At 42.0% G+C, this 18,947-nt stretch overlaps 2 protein-coding genes across 3 annotated transcripts in view; one reads left to right on the top strand and one right to left on the bottom strand.

Moving 5' to 3' along the window:
- Positions 1-401: 401 nt before the first annotated feature.
- TMEM60 (transmembrane protein 60) lies at positions 402-5,045 on the bottom strand. Its single transcript, XM_086739954.1, has 2 exons — positions 4,906-5,045; positions 402-1,066 (listed from the first exon to the last, which is right to left on the bottom strand). Exon 2 carries the CDS (start codon positions 1,022-1,024, stop codon positions 620-622), a length of 405 nt encoding a protein of 134 aa, XP_086596080.1. The 5' UTR covers positions 1,025-1,066; positions 4,906-5,045; the 3' UTR covers positions 402-619.
- A 543-nt stretch (positions 5,046-5,588) lies between these two features.
- PHTF2 (putative homeodomain transcription factor 2) overlaps positions 5,589-18,947 on the top strand; it is a 70,222-nt gene continuing 56,863 nt past the window's right edge. For both annotated transcript variants that reach the window (XM_086745900.1, XM_086745891.1), the window contains exon 1: positions 5,589-5,686. The gene's annotated coding sequence lies outside the window, so the exon portion shown is untranslated. The remainder of the gene's footprint in view (positions 5,687-18,947) is intronic.

Raw genomic sequence — 18,947 nt, 5'->3', positions numbered from 1 at the left:
TACTGACTTTTCTCCCTAGGTAAGCGCACTGGTTATTGTCTGTTTCAGCAGCTTAAAAAAAAAAAAAATTGCTTATTTTTAGTCTTTCAGACTGGAAGTGGATTCCGTCAAAAGAAAATGCTGAATCACTTTCAAGGAAGTAAGTGCTCTTATCTGGTGACTATCAATTGTTTCTGATTCTTAAAGTAAATTTAGCACATTATAGAAATTACTGTTAACTGGTTATTTCTTGAGTAACAGCAGAAGTCATAGATAACTTAAGTCCTCTTACCAACGATTACCCAACGTGCTGAATGCTCTGAGGCAGAACATTCGTGGTTCCTTTGAGGAGATTTTCTATGTACATGTGAAGAGCCCGTATCTTTATCCATGTAACAAATAACAATCATATCAGAACAGACTACATTCAACAAATACTTTTATTTACAAGAGTATACATGACAGTTTTAAAATAAAAATGGAATGGGTCTACTTTCAGTCTTCAGCCTGGTTTGGATAAAGTCTCCAGCTTGACTGATTTCTTATTTGGCGTTCTAATCTGGAGATCTAGTTTGTGGCAAAACTATAATAATCCAGGAATTTGGTACCAATCTCAGCGTTGAAAACCACCTAGTATAGCTTAGTCTCTTCGTACATAGAAGATATTATATCCAAGTTCAATCATGCCCCCAATAAGCAAGGCCCACAAAGGGATAAATACATAGGCTAGTTTCATCGCAGTGAATCGTTGCAGTTTAGCACAGAGGGCAAGGCAGAAGGCTAACTTAAGTAGCATTGCAATGAGATACCAGGCTTTTTTCTTGATGTTTTGGGAGCCATTGCGAGGGTCAAAGCCAGACTTGCAACGTCCAGCCATTTTTACAATTAACATAACCAGAAGAATAGTATCAAATATCCAGACTGGAATAAAAATGAGGAACCAGTTCCATGGTGCTTTCTCATCCAACTTTAGCACCAGCATGATCAGGAAGAGCAACGTAAAAAGCCATGTCAGTAGTACTCTCTGCGCCAGGGACATTCTCATTTAAACAGCTTTGAGAGGAAGTCTTTCACTGTCAGCAACAACCTGACAAAACAAAAGAGAGGGGGAAGGCATCAAAAGATGTCAGTGCACAACCATTAGCCACATTCCTTGAAGGAGACTCATTTCTTGTTCTCCCACTCCTCCTAACCTCACCTACATAATGCTTCCTAGCATTTCTTTTGTAACTACCATCCTCAGTGAAGCCACTCTGGTCCTGTCCACCATGCAATTTAAGTGCGTTAAATCAGCTGTGTAAACTGCCTTAATCTAAATTTGTTTAATCCTAAACTAGCTGCCAAGACTCCTTTAGAGATTTTTGTGCGCTAAGAATATGTTTAGAACCGTTCTCCTCCAGTACTGAGGCACTCATAGTTAACACTTGAAAATAAACCCAGCAATTCTCTTCATACAGCTAAATAATTACAGTAAAATGTAAACCAACTAACAAGCACAAGTTACAAACCATCTGAAGATCCTGTCGTCTGCAGAGCTGCAGCTGAAATGAGCCAGGAAGCACTACTGCCACTTTTTGTCAAGCAGTCTTAAAACTACTAATAGCTACGCATGTTTGCTTTCTGGCAGGTATCTAAAGCACACAGACACTGGCTGGCAGGAACACTATTTAGGTTTACTGGCTTGGTAGTATATTTAAATTTCTATGTAGTCATGACAAGAAAGACAGGGACAAGTGCATCTGCTACTACAGTAATAAAAGTTAGTTTTTAAATTCCTAACTGGAAGGCGTTCACCACTGCATCTGCCAGAAGCCTTCCACTGCAAGTGTAAAAAATAGGAGTGAGAATACTACGATCTTCCTTAACATTTCACGCTACGATGGTGGATAATTAATACATACCAGTGAAACAGTGCTGAAATAGTCTTCCTAATTATTTTAAAAAATCAGGATCTTTAGGAATTTGATCATTCCCTTTAGAACACTGATATTCTTTCACCTGAAATAGGAAACTGCGCTTTGATTTGTTCTGAATTACAAAAAGATATATATTACTGTAAGTGACAGATGCGTTCTGAAGGATCTAACCCTCACCACCAGATGCCGCAAGGGAAGGAGAAGCCCTTCTTCCCCTCTGCGCCCCTGGCCACAAGCTACTGCTTCCTCTGTTACGGCTGATGCTCACAAGATCACCCAATTAAGCCTACGAAACCCACTGAACAAGCAGAAATCTATTAGCAACCTTTCTTTTTAACTGGGTTACTTTTGCCAGATTAGCAAGTTGAACCAACTTTGTGCTCAGATAAGCATCGGAACCGGAAGCAGGGAAGTAAAACTTGCTGGCTTAACTGGTTAGCAGATGACCTGCTACATTAGAGCTAGAGGATAACAATTCTGTACACCACTAAAATTAGCCTACAATTTAAATCTGTGTCTTCTGATACACAGTTCAACAGACCTACTTTTTTCTTCAGTCTAGGTTTGAAGTTTTAATGGATTTGATTCAGTGAATAGCACCAGGATTTCTCTTAAGGAAAATATCCAGTTTAGCCTAAAATAATCTAAATTGGAGTTTCTGTTGGTGCATCTCCTCCCCTGTGTTAGGGCTGACACTTGCATGACCCAGAGCAGGCGAGTTCCTTGAGCTGAACTACCAAAAAAAAGAAGTTTAAAATAGGATTTTTGTAGTTTGCTGTCTCAGTTCTGCTCAGATCACCAAAGAGTCTGGAGGAACCCAAACCCCCTCTTTAGGGAAAGGGTGAAGCTTAGCAGTGACACTAACACCAGAGTTAACTGCTAAGGAGACAGAAAAAAAAAAAAGGAGGAGGTTTAGAGAGCATTGCTCTTATCTTGTTACAGAAACATACCTAAACTAGCTGGCAGGTGCGCAGGATTACAGAACAACTACTATGACCTGCCTGAAGTATTTCCAGTATTTTGTAAACATTCCCAGTATTCTCAAGTGCAAGTCTGCTGCTAAAGCGGAGAGAACACTGACCTGAAATGAAGCTTCAATATTCCTTTCATGAGAACGTTTTTCAAAACCTAGTTCTAGAAATCAATGCTAGAGATACTACAAGGAGGGGAATCTCTTATTAGCAAACCGGAGAAAGCGGAAACCAAAGAAACAGACTGGAAACTTGGGTCTGAAAGGAAAAAAGGAATTCAACACTCTTGGAAGTATCAGGTTATCAGATACTCAAAGAAGGTGCTATCAACTGTCTTTGAAGGAAATGGAAAGCTACTTACTGAAGCTGTATTAGATGGGGCTACTCAATATTCAAGGTTGCTCCCTTGATGAAAGATTTTCAATTTTCCTGACTGTTCAGAACCACTTTGTAACAATTTTAAAAAGCACGGGCAGGTAACTCTGCATGGGACATTATTCTGCCTTTCCTTGACCCAATTAAGAGATGTAACTGCATGACTGGGCAGGACTGCAAGGCTCCATTCAATTTTACAGGCTTTTTTTTTGGATGAAAACTCAATAAAATAGAAGCGTACTTTTGAGTTGTAAAAGAAGCTACCAAATTCTAAAGACTGACTGCTAGGGATACAGCTGACATACGACGAAGGGTTTGATTACACGGAGCATGGACCATCTCTCATCAGGAAAGAAAGCAGACTACTGTAAGGTTCTCAGCTACAGGCCAGCTATCACAAGAAGGTTAACACTGGAAAAAGGATGCAGATAGGGTATAAATCTGAAGTAGCTCTTCTGTGAAAACACTGAAGAATGTCAAAGCCAGAGTGTAAAAATAAAAACTCTTGATTCCTTACAGGACTCACATAATTAACAGAAAACGAAAGTGTTCAGTAATGAGAAGTATTGTCTAAGTAGCAATGCTGACCTTGGTGGACTGACCTACATAATTAGAATATTACGATGGCTGATTATGTCCTGTTTAGAAGGAAAAATATGAAGAGGAGGGAAACTTACACATGACAGTTAGACTTGATTATCTTGGAGGTCTTTTCCAACCTTAAAGGCTCTATGTTTCTGTGACATTCAACTCGATAATAATGATAAGATAAATCTATAAATGTAAATCTTGAACAATGTCTAACAAAGTTCAGAAAATTATATTCCACTGAAACCAAATTAAATAGAACTCTACCCTGAATAAATGACAGCCAATTCAGTAGGCATGAGTAATTTAACACCCAAGAAGAAATACTCCAGTAGCCCCATTTTGAAACCACATTTAAACTCCTCTGACGCGAATACCGGTTAGATGTTCACAAGTTCTCTTTGCAACTGGTGCCTTCTCAGTTCAGGCAGCCTATGTAGATTTGAAAGCGTAAATAAAATCAAACTACAACGTTCCCCTAACTGGAGTGCTTGTGTTGCTGTTTTTCAGTGAAACAGTAATTTAAGAGTCTTTGTGACTCCCGAGTGCTGAATTTGGCTAGAGAAAAACAAAAGATATTCAGAAACTTTTCAGAGGCCCTGAACGAGGAAACCCGTAAACCAACCGAGGGCGCCGGGCTAAGCAAAGCCGGGCACAGCAGGCTCACAGCCTCGGCGCTCCTCCGAGGAACACCGGCCGCTTCCAGCGCCGGCCCACTCGCGGTGGGCACAGCCGCCACCCACGGCCACCTCCGCCCCACGCACCCCGGGGCTGGGGCTCCAGCAGCTGCGGACAACCGGGCCGGGGCCGAGGCCGGGGCCCCGCAGGCGGGGGAGGCCGCCCGTCCCTCCCGCCCTCCCTCCGGACCCCGGGCCTCCTCGACACCCCCGCCCCAGCCTTCCCTACCGGCCCACCGCCTTCCTGGGCGCCTCCCTCGGCCGAGGCGGCCTTCCCCCGCGGCTCCCCCGACAGAGCCGCTTCCCCGGCCGCGCCGGAGGCCCTGCCCGCCCGAACGAGGACGGGCCCGGCGCGGGATCCTGAGTTGGAAGCCCTCACCCTCCCCCTCCCGCCCTCACCTCGCGGGCCCGGGCCGCCCTGCGCCGCTGCCGCCCTCGCACGGACCCGCCGCCCCGCACAGGGTCTCGGCGCATCGCCCTCCCGCCCGGCGATACGGAGCCAGACGCGCAGGTGAGAGGGCGGCCAGGCTCGCCCCGCCCGCTCCGCCACAGGAAACCGACCGCCTTCCTCATCCCCCCGCCCCGGACCTGCCTATTGGGCAGCGGGGACGCACGTCCTACTGTACTCCGTATCACTGGGTAGCGGCGACGTCGCTCAAGTTTATCCCCGCCTTCCCCCCTCAGCTACTCGGTCGTGGCGACGCCCATCAAGGTCAGCCAACCCCCTCACGGCCGGTGGCGGTTCAGCCTTGAGCCCACCCCCTTTCCATTCTCTTTCCCACCAATTCGTGCAGGAGTTTGTCTGTCACGCCGGCCCCGCCTCTAGGCGGGGAGCTGTCCGTCAAGCACAGCCCCACCTTCTTCCCTCTCTCGTTGGAGAACATCACCGCCAGTCTCACCTCGGCCCCACCCTCACAGGCGGAGGGGGCGCTATTGGCTGCCGACCTGCTGCTGACCCCGCCCCCGGCACGGTGGCGCGCGCCCTCTCGGGTGGCGCGCTGTTGCTGCCGCCGCTCAGGCACGCGCCTCCTCATCCTCTTTCCCCCACCCCCCCCAGCTGTTGCCTCGCGCGTGCCCGCCCGCCGCCTCCTCCTCCTCGCCGTCTCGCGCTCCCCTCGCTGCTGTTGTCTGCGGCGCGCGCCGGCCCCCTCCGCCGCCTCGCCGCGGCACCGGGCGACCGGTAAGGACGGGACCCGGCTCGGTCAGCGGGGGAGGCGGGGGTGGGGGCGCAGCGGGGCGCCGAGTTCCCCATGCGGCTGAGGAAGGGGCCACCCAGCTCGGCGGCGGCGGGAGGAGGCGGCCGGAGCTGCTTTGGCTTTGGAACCGGGGCGAGGCGAGGGTTTCCCGTTCGGTGGGGTGGGGGCGGCGGGGCCGTACGCGCATCCCCGGCGGGGCGCGGCGGAACCGGCTGCTGCGGCTCCCCTCGGCCCTGGTCGGGCGGCGAGAGCGGGTCCACTGCCGGCCTCCCTCCGCCCCACCGCGGGGAGCCAGGCCAGGGGAAGGGCGGGAGGCCGGCGGCGCCGGGATCCCCCTCGGGCGGGGGCTGGCGCGGGTGTTCGCGCTGCGGCGCCCCCGGGGCCCTTCCCCGCCGGGCCGTGGGGTCCCGGGGCGGCTGGGGGGGGCCCTTCCCGCCGGGCCGTGTGACCGCATCGGGCGCGGGCTGCGCCAGGCGCTGGGGGGGCCGCGCCGTGCCCGTGAACCCTCGGTAACCGGGCGCGCTGGCCCCCGGCTGCTGAGTTTGCTGCGGGGGGCAGCGCTCAGTTGGGCGTTCGGGGCTCGGGCTGCCCGCCGTTCCCACTTGCTCAGTCGGGCTGCTGCTGTAACGCATCTTTCCCGTGGTAAGTTGCTTTAATACGTCTTGAGCTGCTTTAGTGTCTGTGCCAGGTGATGGGATTTTTTTTTTTTTTCTCCTTTCCTTTTAAGGGAGGATTTCAGCATCTTCACCTTTATCTTTGACCTCATCTCCTTCTATATTCTTGTATTTTACACGCAGTCTTCTTCCTCTGGTGCTTTCTTTCCATTCCTTACCCCTTTTCCACCCTAACCCAGTGACAACCTTTCTACAGGTCATGCCTTTTCCGTGGTTTTCAATTCGAGAAAAGAAATGTTAGGCTACTTCTCATGAGTTAGAATTTCTTCTGACATATTAATTTTCCTCATAAGTGGTTCATTTGCTGTCTTTTCTATCAGAAACAAACAAAAAAAGAGAGCAGTGGGGGAAAATTATTATACAGTAGTTAGTATAACTATCCAGGTGTCAGCTTCTTTTACTTTTGTTTCTCATACTTACTCCCTGGCTGCACATGACTCAGGTGTATCAGATTCGGTGACAGTTTTAGTCTGTATTTTCAAACTCTGCGCTTGGTATTTTGTCTTTTACTGCTCTTACATGTTATTAGTCACTTGAAAAGTAATACCAATGAGTCTTGCATTTTGGTCATCTGTCATATAATTAACTGGAAAAAGTAATTAATTGGAAAACCTGACTTGTTGAAAGTACTTCAATTAATGTTCTGAAATTCTTTGTGATGAAACATTCCTGCAGAAAATACAGCTGTGTTAGAATTTTGACATATGAGTTCTCTAACAGGAGAGAGACTAAAGAAAGGACGTCATCAGTAATTTACCCGCTTAGATCTTCCTTCTGATGCTACTAAACAGATGGTGGTATCTGTTTTATCAGGGAGAAGTGCATCACTTGAAATAACCTGTTAATTCTAGTAAGTGAATCCTGGTATCTTTAGCTGCGCTTACAGTGGTCACTAAGTAGTAGAAAGATATATTTCTGTTACATACATTAGTGCTTGGCATGAGATGTTTTTGTTTTCCTGAGGTTAGAGGCTAAAAGTGTTCTATGAATAAATCTCTGCGTTATAAATAGCTGTATGTATTTGGCTATTTCTGTAGCTCTGAAGGGTTTGATTTGCCTCTTTATTTGTGGCTCCCTGGAAAGGATAATCCTTTTCTCTGAAGTCTTATTTTTGTTTTAGTAAGGTGTTTATGAACAATATATGTCTGCACATCATACTTCTGTTGGTTTTGGCTGGTTTTTTTTCCACCTCAGAGCTCTACTTTAAAATGTTTGCAAACAATTTTAATTTCTGAAGGCGAAGGTTGAGAGCAATACTTGGAACTGGTGCGGTTAAGATCCCGATCCCTGTTTGAAGTGGAATTTTTGTACAGTTGACTTTTCTGTTGCTATGTTTTGCTGCCAATGTATGTTTTTATTCTGGATATAAATATTACAAAGGATAAAACATGAGCCTGAATAATCTGAAAAAGAATTTGGAAACCTAGTTAGTTTAATTCAATGCTTGTATAGAATTTTTTCCTCTTGTGTTGTGTGGAATGTGGCATGCAAATAAATTGTCAGTAATTGTTGGGTGCTCCACGGAGCATTTCAAGTGTTCCGGTAGTACTGGATATCTCCCAAAGCAGAGTTGGCTCGGCTCGTCTCAGAAAGTTGGTCTCGGCTGTATCCATGGCTGCTGAATGTTGGTGTGAGTTTTGGGAGAACTCAAACTCCCGTAGCTTTTGAAATAGGAAGGAGTATTGATGTTGTGTTAGGAGGGAGGCATAGGTGCATCAAAAAGACTCAACTTTGTCTTGAGGCGGTTAACCAGGCAGGGAAGGGTGGAGCGGCTCTTGGAGTTGAACAATGCTGTTCCTGTCACAGCTGGCAGGGGTCACTGGAAAGCAGTGGACACTTTCTTTCCCGATTCTCCGGAGTTACATATACTGTCTTCCCAGACTTTTTCTGAATATCTTATCCTCTACTTGTTTGTAGTAGAAATTTTGATAAATAAATGAAAACATAATTTCTTTTCCTTTTCTCAGGACCTCTGGGATTGAGAGTGATGACAGTCGCGGGTTGGGTTTTTTTGTCTGTGAGGAAGTTCTTTTCATAATAAACAGCATGCTCTATGGATTCATCACTGAACAGTTTATTGGAATTTTTACCTACGCTTACCAGGGACGCAGTGCTTGTACAATTACTTTCTTTGTCCGTCTTCTCCCGTTTGAGTAACTTCTTTACTCAGATGACGCAACTGAAACACATTAAGTACCTGCACAGTGACAAATTTTTATAAAACTTATGGTAGGTAGTGACCCAAATTAATATTCCCATCCACAAAAAGGCAGTTATAATTGAGTCCCTTCTTTCTTCAGAAAGAGAGCAACTGCTGGCCAGTCGGTGTGCTAAGCTGTGAGCCATCGTGGTGCGTACTGCTGCTGGCCCAGCTGGATAGCTGGGGCAGTTGGTAATACGGGGTGGGGAACAGCAAAAAAGGGTTGGGTTAGTTGGAGAAGGACAATAGAGAGCCATTGAACACTGGTAAAATCAGACAAACTTAATTGCTTCTGTCCATGAAACAAGGTAGGCCTGTTTTTTTTTTCTGTAATGTTTTTGTCTTTCACAAAGGAAACAAACCAAAAATCTTTTAGGATACCTCTGTCAGAGGTGCTACTCCTTCTGAATGTTCAAGAACAGTTGACCACTGTTTAAGATATGTAGTGACGTGAAAAATAAATACCTTGTTTTCTCCCTTGAGTTTACTGTGCTGTTATTCATAAAGGTCCTTCTTGCTGAGTACAGAGGCAACAGCTAACTACTTGAAGAAATTATATTCAGATTTCTAAGGAGAATACAAAGAGATTAATACATTGCCTGTAGGGGAAAAAAGAGTTAATAGTAATTAGAGCTATAATGTATTACTGTGTAATGTTTGGGTATGCTCTACATGTAATCATAGAATAATTTAGGTTGAAAAGGGGTCACTGGAAGTCATCTAATCTACCTGGTCCAACCTCATCTCCAAGCACGGCCAGCTTCAAAGTCAGAGCAAACATCTATGCATATATAGAGATACTCATTATGTTGTCAAGAAATTTGGACATACAGCTTATGTTTGTGGGTTTTTTCTTTTGTGATTTTTTTTTTTCCCTTTTTTTTTTTTTTTTTTTTCAGTTGAGAGGACAGTATCAGGGAGTTCATAGTGCTATTCTCTTGTTTCTTAATTTAAATGTGTAAATGGGATTTTTTCCAAATTTGTTTCTACTGGGAATACTCTTTAAGTGAGACATGTAGTGTTCAGTGTGTAATTCTTTGTTCATTTGGGGTGGTCTTGGTAGATGTACTCTAGAGAGACTAGGTGGCTTCCTGGAATGACTCCAGATGTTGAATTGAACTATTTGCAAATACATTTGTGGTTCTTGTTCTTAAAAAGTAAAATACAATTGCAAAGTGGGAGAAGAAATTAAGGCAATATAGCATCAAATATAAAAGTCATCTAAGTCTTGGATTTTGGCAGCTGGCCAGTGCCAGATGCTTTTGGGGGTTAGGTGGTTGGCAGATGCCAGCCTGGCAGCAAAAACACTTTTTGTGTTCAGCTGTCATAAGGGACAGTTTGTTCTATGCTTGCCACGTAGCTTATATGCTTTCCTTGGTATTTGCTGCTGGCCACTCTGGGGTCGGGTTAGGTAGAGAGTTTGTCTGGCCAAATACAGCCTGGGTGATCTCTTTGGATGTTTTCTTGCATCCTGGGTCGTGAAGCTTGAGATTCCCTCAGCTGTATGGATCTTTTCTTCTTACTGTTATTGTGTGTTTAGCTGCTTGCTTTTTGAATCTGGGTAAAGTCTTGGCTTCAGTGACTTCCTGTGGTTCTGAGTTTAACAGTCTAATTATGTCTTGTAATATAATATTTATCTGTTAAGAGTTTGGCTTTGCTATCCTCTGAGCTCAGTTAATGAAAGGAATTCCCTGTTTAATTGTAAGTTGTTGTTTTTTTTGACTATATTTTCTTTATATTTCTTGAAGTCTCATTTAATTTATAAGTTCTTATTTTTTCTATTCACACTTTCCTGTCTCAACAGGAGAGTTTTCAAGTGGTTGATAATTCATGGCCCTCCTCAGAACACCTCCCCATCCTCCAGTATTTTAATATTCTTCTTCAAATAAAATACATGCGTTTCAGGTCAGATTGCACAGCTGATTAACAGAGCTGTACTGCAGTGTTTTCTATGTCATTCCTCTTTTATTCTGGTGTCTCTGTGCTCTTCTGACTATAGTGTATTGAATGGAAGAGCTTACTGAGTTGCTAAATTTCCTTTCTGGATTTGAGATATCTGATTTTAAAGCTTTGTGTGGTGTACATAGTTCACTCCCTTCCCCTCCCACCCATAGGTATCATTTGCATTATGAATACTAAATTCTGTTTGTTGCCTATTCATTGTTAAAGTTGATCCATATTCTTAAGCTTTGCATATTCTTAAGTTTCACTACTTCAGGTTTTCTTTTAATCTCTGATGTATAAAAAATAAATATAGTGAGCACTGCTGGACCTATTTACAGAAGTTTGAAGTTCGGACTGACAAGGCAGAGCTCAGTTCACAGCATTTAAGGATATAATTAAGGTAGTACTTCACAAAAACTCTAGGCTACTGGTCTAAATAGGAGGAGGAGGAGAGAGGAAACAGCCTTAATTAGTCCTGATTAACTCTGTTAATGGCACTTCAGAAGGCTTGCAGGTAGAGATTCAGAGTGTTTAAGCTGGCTTCAGTCAGAGCTGCCTCACTACCAGCGGTGGCATTAGTCTTATTCTGTGGTGCATAGATCTGTGGAGCTAATCTCAGGTGAAAACTGCTCATTTACTTAGTAATAGTAGTCAGTTCCTTGAAGCTGTTTGGGGTAATACTGGTTGAGTGGTTTAAATGGTTGTGAAGCCTTACTCGGCCACCCTGACCTTCTCCATTGTCTCTGTGTAGACCTTAGGTGTATTTAGTGAATGGTTTCTTCTGGTGAAACTTAACTCCTTAGAACTCTCAGAACCAGCAGGAATGTGGGGCGTGTCTGTTTATCTCTAAGCTCACATTAGCTGTTAGTGCCTGATGAAGCAGTGGCATGATGAGTATCTGTGTTCGTCTTTCTCATAAAAGTCTAACGGTTAGCGTACTTAGAAAGTTGGAAGTCACAATTTCTGAGTCCAGTTGTCCTGAGTGGCTTTAATGTCAAACCTTCAGAAAGAGCCAGTCACCACGGCATGTATATCCTGAGTGTCTGCCTCTGTCACTACAGGGTGGTCAGGTATGTGAAAACTAGAGGAACATAAAGAAAGCAGACTAGGAAGATTTAGTCTGAGTTTAGCTTTGGGATTAGGATGCTTCTATGTGAAGGAGAACTTGGGAGCACCCTCGGATTGGCGTACACTTTGCCTTGGGCTGGCAGTGGACGGAGAGCTGGCAGGCTAGCTGTGTGCAATGCAAGGAGCTTCTGGGCACCTGAGCAGGCAATAAATAGGCCGTTTAATTCAGACTGGATGCTGCTATTAATCTTTATTACCTAGTTAGCCTATTGCAATGAAGAACATTGACCTCAAAATTTTGTTCAATTTTCTGGCTGATTTTTGATCCGTGGCAGTGTTTGCTTTTCACAAACAGCAGTCTGTTTAGGAGTCTTTGGCATCCTTCCAAAGGCTCTTTGAAGGTCCGCGTATGTTTTATCACTTGCTCTTGCTTATCAGTTAGTTTGACATGTTCAAAAATACTGATAGCCATGCATGATCTTCCTTTGCAGAAACTGCTGATTAGACCCTATCAGATAGTCTTTCAGGTATAGTGGTGTTCTATTTTTAATGATTGTTCTGAGGAGCTTGCCAGATACACATGTAAGCCTTGTTACTCTGCAGTTCCTTACTTGGATCGCTACAGAGACTTATTTAAAAAATATAGGCTCAGCGTTTGCTGCTGTGTTCCTACAGAACAGTGGCTGTTACAAGAGACTGCAGCTTTTTCTGACAGCTCAGCCACTTCATACTTCAGCTGCTTCAAAAACTTGCTGGATAACTATTTGTAGAACATGATGCAAACCTGGTCATTTAGGAGTGGTTTTCAGCTTCCTGACTGTACTCATCGAGAAGCCACAACTCTGCTGTGCATTGCCTAGTGACAGACAAACACATTTTCCTAAACACCAAGTCAGTATTTTCAGTGAGCAGGATTTATTGTTGCAGGAAATTACAGCTGTATTTAGAATCACTAGGAGGAGAAAAGAGCATAGGATTTTATTTCAAGGTGGCCACTGTATTTTGGATTGGTTTTTGGTTTTTTTGGTTTTTTTTTTTTTTTGTTTTTTAGTGTTCAAGAAGAATGTGTATGTAAATGAAAAACATAGTATTTACAGAAATTCCAGTCCTTAATAAAGTTGTTACAGTTCTAAGAGCAGTTGTATACATGCAGTATTTCAGAGATTTCTCATTATAAGATTGTGAATATGTTTAATGGGGTATGTATGTATGTGTGTGGTCTTCAGCACAAAAAACAGGAATTAAAAAGAGCAGAACTTGAGATTGACTATATGCTGTGTTTTATTTAATTTTTTAAAAGATGCAGCATTTTCAGAAATATCTTGGCTTGTAGGTCTGTCATGCTGGCAGCAATTACTGCTTTTGCACTGATGGGAATTTTGAAATGAACATCTCTTGTAGAAGTTAAGGGGCAAAATCAACTTGATTGTAGTCCTGTTTAAGGGCTTGAATTTTTTTCCACTTCATTAAATGGGACAGTATGCTTAATTTTTGTGAGCATTTTGCTTATTAATAAACACTGCAGCAGGCTCAGGAGTAAATTAGAAGGGGTGTAGAATCCTGGATTTCTCAGTACAGAGTCCTTGCCCCTTGTTTTACAAGTAAGGTAACTATGAAATCCTGTCATGTCACTTCAAATGGAGCCATGAACAGAAACCAGTTATGTAACAAAATTAGGAAATTTGAACAGACTTTAAGGCTGAGGGCATAGATTCCAGAAACGGCTACAGCAGTTGCAACAACTGCACACAATGTTCTTTTCCCAGAACCTGAAATAAATCTCAGAAATCCTGATACTCAACATTTTGCTGCTATTTCAGACAGTTGTGTAATTCACTGGCAAAACAAGTATTCCTTGGGAGACAGTTATTTTCTGTGCTACTTCCTTGCTAGTTTGTCCTTCAGATGTTGGCATTTTTACTATGGAGGTGAAGATGGTTAGGTCAAGCCTGCTTCCCATCAGAATTTGAAAACTGATTCTTGCTGCGTGCTCTATGCCACAGCTGCAACTGTGAGAGCTTCCTGCTGGGGATGGTAAGTGATAAAGGGCATGAGCTTATAAGGAAGAGTAAGTATGCAGTGGCAGAAATGGGCTCAGATACCATGGTTTGTGGGCAAAATACAGAGGCCTGAGGAAAGTATCAGTTTTTCAGTAACTGACATCTTACTGGAGGCACAGGCAGGCATGGACATGCTGCCAAATGTCTGTCTGTGTCATGATATATCACGTTTGGTATGTCTGTGTTCATAAAGAACAGGGCTTGATACACAGCAGCCAGCGTAGGGTCTGATTCATATTTTATTGTTGCTGTTGTTGGCCTGATAACCTCCTCAAGCAAACAACAGAACTCCCCAAACAAGTATCTAGGGATGTTAATTTTTTTTTTTTCACCAGTTGTTTGGGGGTGTCTTTTTTGTTGTTGGGTGGGTTTTTTTGGTTGGTAATTTTTTGGGGTTTGTTTTTTTTTTGGGGGGTGGTTTTTTTTTTTTTGGGGAGGGGAGGGGAGGGGTGAGGTAGAGTGAAGAGCAAGGTTTGAAAATTCATTCTCTTTCATGAGCAGTGTCTTAGGAATGCTGATATCCAAATTTAGCAGAGTTGTTGGTGTTCTTTGGGGAAAGCAAGTGTGTTAATTCCTTTTTGTTTACAAACTATCATGAACCTTGGATTGCAAGGCAACAACTTGGGAGGTGGTCTTTGGCTGGCTTGGCAGCAAGAGTACTTTTCCTGCTGGCTGCGATATGGTCCTGAGGTTAGCAGTGTCTGATTTTAAAATTTTATGTTATATTTTCCCTTCCCTTTGGCGGCTTCAGATTTTCTTAAGGCTAGCTGAAAGGAACGTGATAAAACTTCCACTGAAAGGTGTGATAGGGAGGGAGGGAGAGGCAAGTTTCTCATTTGCTTGTATACAATTTGCAATTCTGAAATGCTATTTTGGGAACATGATGCATAGATAAAGTACTGAAACAGAACACTGAGTGAATTAATACAGTATTTGCTGTTCCTTTTAGAAAAAGAAGTGTAGGTTTAATGGTTTATTTGTAATGCACATGAAAGGAATGTGTCTTTTTAAACACTGCTTCAAGGGTTTAATCCTGTTCTTGGTGGCAGTGGCCCAGCTCCCATGGATTTGAGTGTAGAAAGGATGACTCCTGGTGAGTTTTAGTGGTGTATCTGCATTTCACTGATACCTGTGTTGATTTGTTTCGTCACGACCGAAGCAGCTTTTCAGTCAACAGTGGATGCCTAATTGTGACTAAGCTGTTTATTGGGCTCATTTAAAATTAACTTAAAACATCAATTAATGTCAACAATTTGATGATAATGTTAACTTCTATTTTGATGTTGAACCTGGCGAGTGAGGTTTTTTTCCGCGTTAAAGTTATTTTCTAGCTGTGCATCAGCAAGCATAATATTTTACTTTTAAGTGAGTTTGTGTGATACAAATGTTGGTACAAAATTAGTAGTTTAGGCCGTAGGCTTTACTGTTCTGATTCATTGTCTCTTCTTACTCTTCATACTAGGAAATCTTTGTGGAATTATGCCTGTGATTGTGAAACTGTAATATGGAGGATCTAACATAATGGTAAAACAATTCTATTCTGAAAAGTAGTTGAAACCAAGTTGTAGTATTTTCATGGCTTTGTGAAGTGACTTTTTTAGAACGGCCTTTAATTTGCTGCTAAGAGAAGGTCTTCTGAAGGTGATAAAAATCCATGGCATTTTAAAAAAACATTTGAGACCAATGCTACAGCTGCAATTTTATTCCTATAATGATGTCTAGTGAGCATGCTAGCTTCATCATTCCGTGGTCATAATGAGATGATAAGGACATTCAAGTCTTGACTCAACAGCTGGATGGTATCCTGACCGTTCGGGTTAGGACTCTTATAAAAGAAATAGGTTCCTTAAAATACTTAGTGATTCACAGTGTTTACAGGTAAGGAAAGCAACTATTTGCCTATGCTTCCTTGCTTATGTTGGATTTTTAGTTATGTCCCTTTGCTACTTGCCACTGCTTAGACTTGTATATTCTTCCAAAAATTGTCCTTTTTTTTTGCCTTTGTCATTATGAGGAGCAGTTTTATTCAGAACTTCTGTCAGAGTTCAGAATAGATTTTATTTCCGTTACTGTCATTTAGAAATGTACTCATTTATGGCTGACTTGGGTCACCAAAATCCTGTGGATATGAGTAAAATTTAAAAACATATTTACTTTGAATTTATTTAAATCTGTACTGTAGTATCTAGTCCTGTCTTACACAATAAGCACTGCACTACTTGAGTGAGCATTTAACTACCTGAAAACATCTAAATATAGATTTCTGTGGCTTTTGAAAAACTGCTTGTTTGATTGCAAGGTGTAGCGTGTACTTACTTAAAATGGAATATGATTATGCTCTGACATTGAAAAAAAATAGCTAAGAAATTCCTCAACAGGAACCACGAAAACCAGGTAGTCATCTTCTTTTAGTTTTAAGGAAGTACTGAAGTTTTGATCAAAAAAATGTTGCTTGTTATTTGTAGTATTAACTGTGAGTTTGATGGAAATGTCATGAATGACTCTGTTGAATGTCACAGAGATGTTATGATCAAGCTTTTACATTTACATGTTCTGTCTAATCTCTGATGTTGAGAGGTTTTTTTTGTGTGTTGCTCTTAATTCTCTAGTTCCTTAAGATTAAGCTAATCTTGCTGTAGTTACTCTGCACAGGACAGTGTACAACTGAGTGCTAAAGATGGTCCGTGTCCCAGATGCAGGTACGCAACACACAGAACATGAAATAAAAGGCTAGATCTGTAGAGGATGGGAGGAGAACAGGCAGTGCTATGTTGTGCTTGTGGAAGTGTTATCAGCTGTTTTGATTTGTTCACTTTACCCATTTGATACTGATGTGCCTTAGAGCTCAGCTTGTATGGTTTGACTTCAGGATCAATATCAATACAAACTGTCAGCTGAATCACATATTAACCTGTAACGAGTGTGCAGCATTCTGGGATGGCGCAATCCTTGGTCTCCTGTCTAGGTGTTCAGTGAGCCAGGGCTGCAGCTTAAGTGCCTTGGATTGTTACCATCCATTTCTCATCCAGATAAGTTAGCTTCAGGCCAAGTGTATCAAACTCATTATATTGTCTCAAAAAACACCCCAAAAAACCAAACCAAACCACAGTGAAATCCCAGCACCTGTAAGTAGAAACACTGTCCAGAAATAATTAAACAACCCTCTTACCCTTTCATTTCAGTGCTGTCTCAGAAATTGTTGTATATCTTTTAAAGAAAGCATGTGATATTTCCTTGTAAAGGTATTTTTACTCAGCACACCAAAGTCTGTTAAAATCTTTTGAGACATCCATCTCATGATTTTGTCATACTTAGTTTTGTAAGCATCATCTTTGCATTTGTTGATGCAAATATGCTTTAAGCACCACCAAAATAAACTCTATGGAGGATTTAATGTAGAGAGTTTCTTAGAAATATGAAAACCATGGGTAGTGTATATAACAAGTTTGTTGATAGAAATCAGATATATCATTGTACTTGGTTTATAGTTTTGTGATGTAGTTGTTTCTCAAGGCAAAGGGTTTTTCAGCGGATTGGAGAACTACTGCAAAAAAAGGTTGCTGCCTTTAGAATGGCTTCTCCAATTTTAGCCATGTTTGACACAGTTGGACGTCCTGGATAAGTAAGTTACCTTGTAGAGGCAGAGATCAAGTTAATGTAGCTGTTGAGGGCAAGGTTTCTGTGCAGGTTCAACATTTAGTTCTTTACTGCCGATAATGAGCTCTCTAACCTTTTTCTCATGCTGTAGTTATGGTGGTAGGAAGCAGGGTATATTGTATGTGAGAAGAGGGGAGACTGGTTTAGGAGAAATACGAAGGAATTAAGGAACCTCCAAGATGACTTCACAGGGGAGGAGAAGACGAGAGGTGCAAGTGTGATGAAAATGTGTATCACATCCTTCCTACGTCAGCACATCCATGAGCAGAGGAACTGCTGTCGCTATGACGATGTAGGTCATGTTGTGTGTGGAGGCTATGGATGGCTAAGGGGTTTATGTCACTTTGATTCTATAGTCCAGTGTAGCAAATGATTTTAAATTTAGGTTTACTTAAACAGGTTTTCAAACAAGAAAGCAAATCCTATTTTAAGCTTTGTATGGGTGAGAAAGAAGGGTAACCATTCTCTGTAATATGCCAAGTTATATTAAAGCCTCTGTTGGACTCCATACTTTACATGATAGAAATATTTATGTATTTATTGTGCCAATGAGTTCTTAATAACTAATAATTGCTCTTAGAAAAACTGCTGCTATTATGAGAAACAAACAGGTCAGAAACAATTACAGATGTTGACACAATCATGACTGCCAGCTTTAACTGACTTGATCTGACTTACACAATACTATTATCAACAGTGGAAAAATTGCAGTGTTTGTTTGCTCTATTGAAATGAAAGCCAGCGTCCTGATATTTCTGAAATTTGTTAGTGATTGTCTAAGCTCTCTGAGACATTTATTTCTATTGTGTTGTAATTTTATCTGAAGTTGCATAAAGGGTATTGGAATTACACTGTTAGAAATGGTAAGTATAGTTCCTTTTGAGTATTTGATTTCTCTTTTTTGAAAAAACTTTGTGAAACATGAAAATGTATGACATGTTTTTTTTAGAAATCCTCAGGAACTGGTGTAAAATCAATCTGTTTGTTGAAGATTTGTACTGTGCTGTATATAATACATATCCAAACTTACTGGATACAGTGTCTTTAAAGTAATACGCTGTATAAAATACAAGTACATCCATACATGAGTCAGGAAAGACTGAATAAACAAGTGTCAGTGCGTAACTGCCTTTTGGAGGGTCCTTTTTTTTTTTTTTCTTTCTTTTTTTTTTTTTTTTTTTCCCCAAGCTGAGAAGTGTCTTGAAAGATGGCAGTGTTGATAGCACTTCTGTAGGGGGAGTGTTTGTGATTTTTGTACAAGCAGCTGTTCTGATCAGGTAATCCAATCTCTGATTTTTATTTTTTTTTTTTTTTAAAAAAAAGCCAAACCAAAACAAACCAACCTGAACTTTTTGGTGATGAACAACATGTAATAAAGTGTCACAAGTTATTACAATGCTTAGACATTTCATAAAGACACTTTTATTTCAGTCGATTGCACAAGTTCAGTTTCCATCCCGTCTGTTGCACATGGTATTTTTATTTGCATTCCTTATCTGTGCAAATGCTGTAAACAAATGTCTTATCTTTCTCTTTATTTTAAGGACTAGGATCACACTTAAGCTTTCACTATAAAAACTGCCTGCAGAGTAATAATTCGTATTTGCTTTTAATGAAGAAATAGAAGGTGCAATGTTGTTGA

The sequence above is a fragment of the Chlamydotis macqueenii genome, chromosome 1 (assembly GCF_036417535.1).
Source record: "Chlamydotis macqueenii isolate bChlMac1 chromosome 1, bChlMac1.mat, whole genome shotgun sequence".
Lineage (NCBI taxonomy): Eukaryota > Metazoa > Chordata > Aves > Otidiformes > Otididae > Chlamydotis > Chlamydotis macqueenii.
This window is presented reverse-complemented; position numbering and strand designations above follow the sequence as displayed.

Bases quoted from the DNA above. Each gene is read 5' to 3' on its own strand.
- TMEM60 (XM_086739954.1), bottom strand. From the start codon at position 1,024: ATGAGAATGTCCCTGGCGCAGAGAGTACTACTGACATGGCTTTTTACG.